Source organism: Mauremys mutica, chromosome 3 (assembly GCF_020497125.1).
Source record: "Mauremys mutica isolate MM-2020 ecotype Southern chromosome 3, ASM2049712v1, whole genome shotgun sequence".
Lineage (NCBI taxonomy): Eukaryota > Metazoa > Chordata > Testudines > Geoemydidae > Mauremys > Mauremys mutica.
This window is the reverse complement of record NC_059074.1, coordinates 41900281-41912476: the sequence shown is the minus strand read 5'-3', so window position 1 is coordinate 41912476 and position 12196 is coordinate 41900281. Positions and strand designations below refer to the sequence as shown.

General features: G+C 38.7%; 1 protein-coding gene across 2 annotated transcripts in view; it reads right to left on the bottom strand.

The window, feature by feature from the left end:
• The window catches only part of ARHGEF10 (Rho guanine nucleotide exchange factor 10), a 184889-nt gene that overhangs the window by 49957 nt on the left and 122736 nt on the right, over positions 1–12196 (bottom strand). For both annotated transcript variants that reach the window (XM_045011710.1, XM_045011712.1), the window contains 3 exons: positions 3733–3848; positions 1816–1943; positions 1518–1618 (listed from right to left, as the gene is read on the bottom strand). In XM_045011710.1, coding sequence (XP_044867645.1) covers positions 1518–1618; positions 1816–1943; positions 3733–3848 — 345 coding nt within the window. The remainder of the gene's footprint in view (positions 1–1517; positions 1619–1815; positions 1944–3732; positions 3849–12196) is intronic.

Here is a 12196-nt window from a genome sequence, read left to right as displayed (position 1 = left end):
GATTATTTTAGGCTTAGGCTTGGAAGGATTAGATTTTTATCGGTAGGTGTCAGTAAACATCAATTTTACCATACACATGCAAATCGATCACAAATATTTCATTGTAAATAATCAAAATTACAGATTGGCCAAGTAAGAAAAATGTTGCTTGAGAACTTATTTGAGTTCAATTTAAGTTTTGCATGTGATGTTGACAATTTTTTTAATGGTTATAAAGCTTTAACTTTCTGAATCTCAATGTCTACTGTCATTAAACTATTATTTGACACTCCCGATTGTCTGACCCCATAATTTCCCACAATTCTGAACATTTAAATCAATAATAATAGAAGAAAATGCTTAAAACCTATAAATGTACACAACTGTGAAAATTTAAATTGATAAAAAGTGCATAAAGATAAACACTGATGTTCTCCATCAAATTATAAAAAAAATAAAAATCTAAGTCTGCCAAGTCTACCTATGCTTGAGATAGCTCTGGTGAGTTACAATCAGTGATCCAACATTTTTAAATAATTAGTCATTTTAGATAGCTCAATTTCTGAGTGCCTACTTTGAGAAAACTCAAAAAGGGCTTATGTTCAGGAACTGCTGAGCACCTGCTCTCTGCTAAGCAGGCTGTCCAAAGGCGACTCAAGTCAGGCATCCAAAATCACTAGTCACTTTTGAAAACGTAGGCCAGTGCATGGAAAACAGTTACAACAATGCAGTAGAGAGCATGTTAGCATATCCTTTTAAATTGTTTATAAAAGGACACTTGGGAATCTAATTATTTCAGCAATGGCAAAAAACATTTGCCTTCATTGAGGATTAGATACGCCACAAGTTTGATGTCTAAAAACAAATCTATTTTTGAGTTGTTCACATGCACAAGTGTCTGTTATTTTAAAAGGACATATATATATATATATATATTTAATCCTGCCTTAGAATGGGGGGATGGATTACATGACATCTTGAGGTCCCTTCCAGCCCTACATTTCTATGAGTGTATTTACAAGGTTTTCTTCATGCTTAGAAAACTAAAAAAAAAAAAAGTTCCAATTTTGTTGTAACTTCCCAAATACAATTTACTCTTGGGATAAAACTAATATTGAGAAATTCCACCCCAAAAGGAATATTTTGAAAATGTGTTGAGAACTGGTCTGAAAACATAGTTTTAGATTGGAATGACTCTTCCAATCTCTCTGCACATGGTTGTGTTGTCATTCAATCTGACAGACTAGTTAGCATCTCAAGTTGGTAAAAATTATCTCATACTTTGTTAGCATGCTATGTTAATTACAGTTATAAGTTATGAACTTCCTCTCTCTTTTTAAAGCATCTTTAACCTTTAGTGATATACACTTATTACTATATACTGTAACTTGATTTCCAACTTCTACAGGAAGTCTTTCCATAAATAAAATTAATCTTCGAATACACATTATATTGTAACCTAAAAACTATCTACAGAAAGAGTTAACATTCTCTCAACTTGATACAGTGTTTGTTAGCTTAAGGCAACTAAGTCTTACCAAGAGCAAGCTTAGCCATTTGTAAATTGGTGATCCAAGACTGTTTGATAGCAGGAGTAAATGTATTGAACACTGCAGTAAAGAAAGTTGGTCGCCCAGACCTGTGAGACATTAAAAAAATAATAATCACTTTGCTATAAACTCTCTAAAAATGAAATGAAACGTCTTGTTCTAAGAAGTACAGGACACAGGGCTAGGAATGCTCAGGGCTAGGAATGTTGAGGAACACAATGAGCTCTTATTCCTTTCGCATGCATACACACACTTAGAAAGTTTTAGATTTACAATTTCTACTGACTTGTCCTGCTTCCCTGGAAGCTGCAGCTGAATTCTGCAGCGATCTGCAGCTCTGATTTCATCTTCTTTTTTCAATATAAGTTTTTGTAAACCTGATGTCCAGTCATGGGCCACTGACTGGTTTAAGTTCTGCAAGATTAAAAGAAAAGGTGTCCACGTACAATACTAACACATTCTCCTTTAAGCTAACTCTGCCACTATGCATGGGTGAAATATTCACAATGAACAATTTATTAATGGATGCATTAATCTTTTTTCTCTGCACACATTGCACATGAATAATTTACACAGATTTGTTAATGCCATTCAAAATTATTTGACAAATGTTTATGTCAACTTGTTTCATCTGATGATGGACTTTCAAACAGTTTATTACAAGTACAGCTGGGTGAATATAGCAGAACATATTCAGAAACATCTGATGGAATAAAAAGTATAAATTTGCTTCAGCCATATTCAGGTCCCTTTAATTACCTTTCACTGAACATTTATACGAGCCAATTTTTGTTTTGTAAACTTTTTATAGAAAAAGAAAAAGAGTTCAAATCCTTGAGAAAATACCACATTTGCTCAAATATTCAAACCAGAGGTACTTGTTTAACCATCTTGAAAGTTCTCTGTGGGGTTGGGAGTTATCTAGTCAGATAGCAGAGACAATCCCATGTAATTTAGGTGATCCGTCACCTTGCAGAAATATATCTGATACACTCAAAGCAATAATGATGGTGAGCAGTTCATACGCTGAAGTAGGTTAATTCCAAATAGCTAATAAATGTATATAAATCAAAGTTTCTATCACAAAGAGAGAGAGGCCTTATTCTTCAAATAAATATGAACAGTTCACTCATTACCACCTGCAAGTACTGCTTAAGTATTCAATATTCAAAATTGGTGCTTCTTTGATTGGCTACGTAAGTGGCATGGTATTGTATGCTCCTGGCTAGTTACCAGTCTGAATATTCACAATAATGCACCTGAAATTCACTTTCTGTAAATATTTTGCAATATTCACTTAAAAATCATTGTTTGAGTGAAAATTCTTAACAGTACATTTGCAGTGTTGCCAACACCTGCAATGTTATCACAACACTTGCGATATTTTAGGTTTTACTTAATGCTCCAATCCTGGAGACAAGAGATTATGTAAAAATCTCAGCTTCCATTTACCAAAAAATTAAGTTTCTAGCCCCCATGGTTGCAAAGAAAAGATTGAAAATGTGCCCAAATACATCCTAAAGGCTCAAAATCCAGAAGGTGAATTAAAAAAACCTATTTGTAAAATTTATAGATTTTTAAGCCAATCTCATGATTTTGGGGGCCTGATTCATGATTTTTGAACATTCGGGGTTAGTAATAGTACAACTGTTTGCTGGAATATATGGTGAAAAGAACACAAATGTGGTGTGAACACAGCTTAAGCAAGTGTAAAAATAAAAAAATTATTCATGAGTATTCATTTTTATAGTATTCACCAATTTTAACTACTGTACCATCACAAAAAGATGGGGACTAGGTATTTGGGGTGGGTGTTAGGATCCTTAGCCAGATATGATAAAGCAGCAGTATAAAACAATCTTCCCACCACTACATGGCCCAATCCTAAGAAAGCATTTTTCTTAGGAATTGAAATGTAATTCTGTACCCATATTAGCTTAGCAGTGACTGGGCAAATGCAGACACTTTTTTACCCACCCACACATTAAAAACAACAGAGAAAAAACAAGATTAGAAAGCGAGCTGTAATCTATTTATAACTCTAAACATTTAACAGTAAATCAATTACTGGAGTTAAAAATGATTATACATTCTCCAGGGAGAATTAAAGAATGCCGTACAGAGCTCTCAGGAAGGACTGATTGATTCTACAGCTTTAGGACTGGAAGTGTATTTTGAAAATGAGTCAGGCTTTGGTTGTTACCTGATAGTTTCCTTTAAGACTGCCTATCAGTTGACTAATTTGACTGACTACGTTCAAATCATGTAAAAGATTCTGCAAATCATGGTACAGTTGTCCTGGTCCCATATAAAGTTTGTCTGAAATACATAAAAATATGTGTTATAATCAACAAAATATCCAATTCTGCAGCCAAAGAAAAGCATCACTGAAAGGTGAAGATGAGAAATATTAACTTACAAGCTGCTGGTGTTTAATTCTGTATACAGGCCAGGCTAATCAGGGCTAGCCTTGCTCCTTCTCATACACAAAAAATAGACAAGTGTCCTGATATGCAGAAGCAGCAAAGAATCCTGTGGCACCTTATAGACTAACAGACGTTTTGCAGCATGAGCTTTCGTGGGTGAATACCCACTTCTTTGGGTATTCACCCACGAAAGCTCATGCTGCAAAACGTCTGTTAGTCTATAAGGTGCCACAGGATTCTTTGCTGCTTCTACAGAACCAGACTAACACGGCTACCCCTCTGATACCTGATATGCAGAGACACCGAGGATGGGATTCACAAGGGGGACTCAGGCACTCCAACGCACAGCACACAATGTCCACTCCACAGATGTGGTAAAATTGCCAATGGGTAAAAAATACCAAAATAAAACAAGCCCGAATAAATAAGTAGAGAGCGACCACAGCAGCTCCAGTTACATCTTCTTAGCATATGCACAACATGCCACAGGTGGCACATTATCATGATTCATCACTGAATTTGGTCCACTGGGTGGATCATTAGCTTCCTTGGCCCGGGCCAGGTACTGACAGGGAGTGAGACATGAACACTGATCCAAGCCCCTCGCTCCACTTACTTAACTTCAGAATCCATTATAGTGAGCAACCATGAGAATTCCCTGGATACTTTGATTAAGTATATAATCAGCTATATGAATGCAACTGCTCTGAACAACTAGATACACCATCCCTTTCCCCATAGATATTATGTGGGTTCAGGCCATAGCTGTAATTATTTTATTTAACATACATTATTATTTAACATATATTTATTATCTACTTATTTAACCATAGGTGTTGTCTGACACCTTAGAAAATATAAAACACAAGCCCCAAGTAGATCACTATAGACTTTATTGTGCAATCAGTTTTTAAGATGAATTCCACCACTTGACTGATGGAAAACTCAGTGTTATAGTCCCAAAACATTTCAAATGATTTTTTTGCTTAATGATTTACTGGTAACATGGACTCATTTATTAGAGAAAATTTTTGTGTAATGCCTTTGAGCATCAAATAGGGAACTGTTGAGTTTACCTTGATTTATACAACTACAGAATGGATGAAACTTTCATCCGGTGTTCTTTTCCCTGTGCTGCATATTAACGATAAGTACAATGTAGTCTGTCTTAACCTCACAGTCAAGTCAGCATGTAAGAAAGAAAGTGTAAGTTTAATTTATTAAATAAAATGCAAACAATTAATTCCCAAGTAGAAACTGAGAAGAGGAAGATTTATATCTGTTATCTTTTTACAATTTGCTTTGTACATGAGAAATAACTGAATTAATGCATTTCAACTTCCACTAACTTTGCTTCTAGAAAAAGCAGCACTTGAAATTCCTAAACAATTCTTTCCCCATCCTCTTCTTTTGTCTTTCTATTCTCTTAGATTTTGGCTAATCAATGTCCATATCAGTCGTCATTTTTTTTTATTAAGGGCCAGAGTTTGCCGTTCTTATTCCTATATAGTTGTTGATTTCAGCAGGGCTACTCACAAAGTAAAGTACTATGCAATGTGAACAACAGACTGGCAAACTCTAACCCCAAACAGTGAGAATGTGCTGAACACTGTACAAGGCACAAAATGAGACAACCTCTACCCTTACAGTGCTTACAATGCAAAGACTAAGGGTGTTAGATGAATTTTAACCTGCTCCCAGGTAGTCAGTAATTTAACCGAGGAATTTGTGATGGATCACATTTACTTTGTCTTATTTTTGACTTTCTCCATTTCCCTAACGTTCATGTGTATTTGCAACCTACACTGATCAGTAACTAGATATGGACATAAACTAAACACTCGTGAAATTTGCTGAAGCTCAATTCTGCACCTGGATACAGTCTAAACTTCATAGACGGATCTACATAGTAGGTTAAACCAGATCCAAATTTCTTCAGACTGCTGGGAGTTTCAAATCCAAATGCAAACCTAACCACTCAGGTTCACTTATCTCTAGTAGGAAACAATCTAGCAGCCTGTCATCTCCATGGTTTGTAAATTTATTATATAATGGGTCAAAACATGAGTTTGTGCTAAAAGGGACACCTTCCTGCAGATTAGGCCCACTGACCCATCATTGATGAGGCAGTTGCAGACAAAGATAAGTTATAAGTTAATAGATAATATATGGAAATATTTTGTCTTCATTTAAAAACACTTAATATAGGTAAATATCTTAATAAAAAACTTTAAAATGTAATTTAAAAAAAACACTCCATCAGCTAGTTTATAAACTATACCAGATTTGTTTCCAATATATTCCTAATTATATTTAGTATAGTTAATACATGAGTTGACATCTAGTAACCATAATCCACTTGTGCTAGTACTTATAAGTATAGCTATTCAATTGCAAACATTTAAATTTAAATTTTAAATCTAAGAGCTAAGTTTCTCTTGTCGTGTGCAGAGCTATATCAGTTGTAAATCTGATGCCATTTACTGCAACTTCATGAGGAAGGAGATGACTGATGAGTTGCAAATGACTATGCCTCTTCTCCTCATGATAATTTTATCCTATTCATATTCTTATATCACTCTAACCACTGTAGCTAATGGACACCTGCCAGAAGTGCAATTAAGGGATGTGACTAGCATATGCCAAATGTGCTTTTCATTCAGTCCTTTCTGTGAGGGTTGTTCATTTTATTATTTATTTTATTTGTAAATGTCTACAGCACCATGTGTTTTATTTTATGACTGAAGGCAAGCTCAGAGAACAGCCCTGTATACATGGTATGGGAAGGGGTGAGGTTTGAGGCTTTTTTTGATTCTGCAGGCGTTTTCTTCACAGCCTTAGAGGGGGGCCCCCAGTAAAGCTCTGTCTCCTACACAGATGAGCTTTACCCTTGCAGTGGACAGCTGCACTGTGCCTGAGGAGCACAGCTGTTGACCGGGGTCCTCTTCCTGGAGCTTTAGATCATCTTACAGATATCCTAGCCCCAGACCATTGAATACCTTGAAGATAAGGGCAGAGATCTCAATTTTGACTCAATAATTGTCATCTCAGTCCATTTTCTCCATATCATGCATGTTTTATAGGCTTTTAATAATACTTCAAAACAAACAGATGTAATAAAAGTATCAAACCAAATCAATTAACTCGGGGTTTGAGAATCCATAAAGCAGAACAATTAAATGAAAGCCATTTTATGCTCATTCATTAAACATCAAAAGTTTTACAACCAAAAAGAAAAAACTAATAGGCAAATGGTATGAGTGAGACGCAAATGCTACAAGTTAGGACAACAAATAATAGCTTCAGGATATTTGTTCACCTTCTGCTATTCCTAAGCACCTCGGGTCAAATTCAGAGGAAATGAAAATGATAGCGTAAGTCTTCATTAAGGGCCAGATCCAAAGTCCATGGTAGTCAATGGGAGTATTGGCTTTGGATGGGTCCTTAGTAGGCATATATTGTGGAAGGGAACATAAAGCAGTGTAAGCAGGTGTAAGTTACATGCCGATGGGACTACAAAGGAGGTGCTTTTCCTGTTACAATCTCTGCCCTCTGCCTCAAAACGAAATCTTATTCCCAAACAGTGGGTTGTAATTCACATGAACATTTACGTTATCTCTGAATTTGATCCCTGTCAGGGTTAACCACTACAAGGTAAGAAGTTTTGAAATAGGAATGGCTTTGCCTGTACTGTGTACTAAGAGGTGGCTCACAGCATGTTCATTAACTCTTGGTAGTTGATGTGCTCTCCAGCACAACTTTATTTTCCCACTGAAGGCAAGGCCTAAATGGGTTGTCTACATTTCCAGCTGGAGATGTAAATTCCAGCTTGGGGAGGCATACCTGCTCTAGCTTGGACCGAGCCAGCATGCTAAAAATACAGGGCGGCATGAACAGCAGGAGGGACTAGCCACCCTGAGTACATAACTATGGTCTCAGACAAGCTCATACATGGGGCAGCTAGCCCCTCCCGCCACTCGCACTGCTGTGGCTACACTTCTGTTACTAGCACAATAGCTCAATCAGAGCTAATGTGGGTACATCCCCTTGAGCTGGAATTTACACCGCCAGCTCAAAGGGTAGATGTACCCAATGAGCGCAGAAGAGGCAAGGATCTGTAAACAGCCTGGCTCTTCTGGACAATTGCAGAACAAGGAGTAATGGTCTCAAGTTGCAGAGGGGGAGGTTTAGGTTGGATATTAGGAAAAACTTTTTCACTAGTAGGGTGGTGAAGAACTGGAATGGGTTACCTAGGGAGGTGGTGGAATCTCCTTCCTTAGAGGTTTTTAAGGTCAGGCTTGACAAAGCCCTGGCCGGGATGATTTAGTTGGGTTTGGTCCTGCTTTGAGCAGGGGGTTGGACTAGATGACCTCCTGAGGTCCCTTCCAACCCTGAGATTCTATGATTCTATGACAATGATGTGCATGGGGAGAAAGGATGCGGCAGACTGTATCCAGTTCTCCAAACTATGGGCTACAGCGGCAGGCTGGGCAAGTGCTCTGCACCCTCCTACACATTAAGGGTGACGTCTTGGCCCCATTGAAGTTAATGGAAGTCAATGGCAAAACTGCAACAGGGCCAGGATTTGACCTTAAGGGTATGTCTACACTTGGAGCTAGAGGTGTGATTCCCTGCTCGAGGAGACACGCTCATACTTGCGCTCATCTAATTACAGTGCTAAAAATAGAGTGTAGCCCCAGCAGCAGGGGCTATTTGTATGATTATGTGCTCATCAGAGACATGGGGTATATACTCAGGATGGGTAGCCCCTCTCTCCACTCACACTGCCACTGCTATACTCTATTTTTTAGCACACTAGCTCAATCAGCTCCCAAACTGGGGATTACACCCTGTTTGCCCAAATTGTGATCTTAACTGCAAAAAGTACGTAAAAGTTCATATGTACCTCAGGGGGCTCCCCAGCAGCGGCAACATCCATTGTCTCCTAAGAGGAGGCATGGCCGAGGGCTCTATGCGCTGCCTCTGCCTGCAGGCACCACCCCCACAGCACCCACTGGCCACAGTTCCTGGCCAGTGGGAGCTGTGGAGCCAGCACTCAGGGAGGAGGCAGCGTACAGAGCTGCGTGGCAACACCTCTGCAAAGGAGCTTAGGGATGTTGGTGTTTCTGAGGAGGTACGAAGCTGGGCAGGCAGCCTGCGAGCCCCACCAAATGCCAACAACCCCAGGCCACCCGCCCCCTTCCCCCCCACACACCAGCACGGATCCCAGCCCCCACCACCACCCATGTCCCCCCAGACTGCCCCCCTCCCGAGAACCCCCGGCACACCTGAGCCACTCCCTCCCCAAGATTTAGTCAGGAATATATAGTACAAGTCATGGACGGGTCACAGGCTGTGAATATTTGTTTACTGCCCGTGACCTGTCCATGACTTTTACTAAAAATACCCGTGAGTAAAATCTAGCCTCAGTCACAATAACCTGTAATAACTAATGGTGATGGGAAAAGGTATGGAAGGCAGACAGAATAACTGAATTAGTCTAAATAAAAAGGCCAAGTTGATATAATTCCAGGATTGTATTGCAAAAATGTTTGTTAAAAACAGGAGCTGTATGTGGAGCAAGAACTTAATGAGCCAAAATTGGTATGTCAGATATTAGGTCTAACGGGTGGAAAAAATAATGAAGGATTGGGCTACTCCACCCATCACTCCCTTAGTAAGCTGCCAGTGGACAGGAAAACACTCTTGAATATTTGTATGGACCTTCACTGACACTGGCACATGGGGAATGTTCAGACGTCAATGATAAAGACCTCTATGTCGAATTGGACAACCTCTGTCCCATCCTGCAACACAGGAAGCACTCTCCACTCCAAGTTCTCCAATTCATTCGTGATGCAGAGCTGAAGGACACTTTTCCTAATGTGTGGATAGCTTTGAGGACTCTGCTCAAGCTGCCTGTCAAGTCACGAGTGGTGAGTGCAGCTTTTTGAATCTTTGGCTCATTAAAACATACCTTCCATCAGCAATGGCTGATGAGAGACTGACATCACTTGCTATTTTATCACTTGAAAATGCCATTGGCCAGTCTTTGGATCTCTATGACGCTGTGCTTCAGTTCATGAGGTTAAAGGCAAGAAAAGAGACCTTTTGAACTAAAGGACTAGGGTAAACATTCTAAAGCTGTCACCTACTGCAACACTATTTAACACTGGCCCACCCAATATAGGTGCCAGTTCAATTTCTTCATGTTAGTACCTTTCAGTTATTCTTAAAATTAAAATGTTTCTATAAGCTTAGAGGAAATATTTTTTTATTTGCTTATATATGCCATGAATAAATACAGATCCTAGCATGCAAATGTATCATCTTATATGACGGGAATAAGGAATACAAATCATGCATGAGAGTTGTGAAATGGGCTACTAATGCAATAAAAAATAAAGTATTCAAAAGTTTAACAAATGGAGGGGGAGAGGCACTAAAGATGCTCCTCGCCTGGGGCGCCATTTGGTCTAGGACACTGCAACCCTTTCCTAATCCCACAGCTTAATCAACTCTGCAGCTTCTGCCCCACAACATGCCTTGTCTCCCCACCACACTGAGACACCAGGCAGCACACTGTTTCCTCCACTGAGCACAGCAATCAGCTGCAGCTCCTTCCCTGTGATGGCCAGCACAGCAGCAGCGACATTAATGTGCACTGACAGGCCAGCTGCTCCCTGGGGACCCCTCTGTCTGGCTCCCTTTTTTGCTGCTCCCCGCAGCGACTATGCAGTAAATTCTGTATGCTATATCCTGGGGCACAGCAAGACTTCTGGATAATATGGCTCTGAGAAAATCACCTCCCCCAGCCCCCCGATACTGTAAGAAGAACTAATCCTTATTTACATTAGTGAGCAATTACTTGCATAAATAGTCAATTGACTTCTAATGTGAGTGGGATGGTTCACAATCTGGCCCTTCGTAATTTCTGATCGTTTTATGCTACTTTAAGGAAAGTTCAATTTATGTATTATTTTTATTTGAAAAAAATCAAGAGGAATCAAATTCCATCTGCATATCATTTTACACATTTCTAAAAGCTACTTTCAGCATTCCCTGAATAATGTTCACAAGAATGTTTATACAAATATTTGGGTATCACATCTCACATTAGTACCAAAAATTGTTAGTAGAAATACTCCTGGTTATCTCTTATATTGCAAAATAACTATTTCTGACAAGCTGCTCCTTGAGTATGATTACATTAAATCACTTTAGTTTCATGCAATCAGTACATAAGCATACGGCATTGATATAAATTCCTTGGAAACAGATGTACTGACATGAAGTAAAAACACAAGAAGGAAAAATAATGCTTAAGAAAAGCTCAACTTTATAATAAATATGAAATGGCTTTTTTTTTGAGAGAGGTAAAGAGCACTCACTGTTTCTTCAAAATCAGACCATAAAAATCCGATCTGAAACTGGATTTGATGATAAATATTCATCTGTTAAAAACAATAGACATAACTAAGATGGGATATTTTCCTGACTACAATTACAGCCTTTTATTGCAATACAACACAAAGTCAATTGTAAGCTTGAAGGTAATGCTAGCTTTAAATGATACTGCGAAGGCGGTCAGGCCAAAAACTTGACATGCCAGCTGTGGTTTGGATTGTGAGGGCAAGTGTACATATTATTGCTTCCTCCCACTGAGCCATCTGCTTGCAGCATATTGAAACTTACAAAAATCCAACACTATGAGGGTGAGGAAGATTTAAATCGGATTTTGAACACAGACGATCAGCTGAGGTCTGGGAAGAAATTGTATTTTTAAAGGGTTCTGATGTATAGACAAAATTACGGCCTTTAGGAAAACTATACTAAATTTGAACTGGTACCTATTCCTGCACTCCAAAGGAATGTGAGTGAATCCACAGATGAATATTTGCCACAAAATTTGAATCCAGATTTCAATCCACCAAATTCTGAAGGTGTTCTGGATCTAGGATTATGGTTCAACTCATGACAGACATTGGAGCTCTGCAAATTCAGACCTGGATTTAGACTTAGTTAAGGGATGCTCAGATCTCAAGTTTGGGCTAAGAAAAATCTATCTCGGGAACGATGCAGCAATAATATGCTCATACTACTTGAATACAACTGCAGATGTTTCATACTTTTCATTCTAAACTTTTTTTTTTAAATGAAAAATGGCCTGTGAAAATTTTCACAGATAACGTGTTTTTTTGGTTTTGTTTTTTTAATGACTGGCAGATTTAAGCAGGAGGC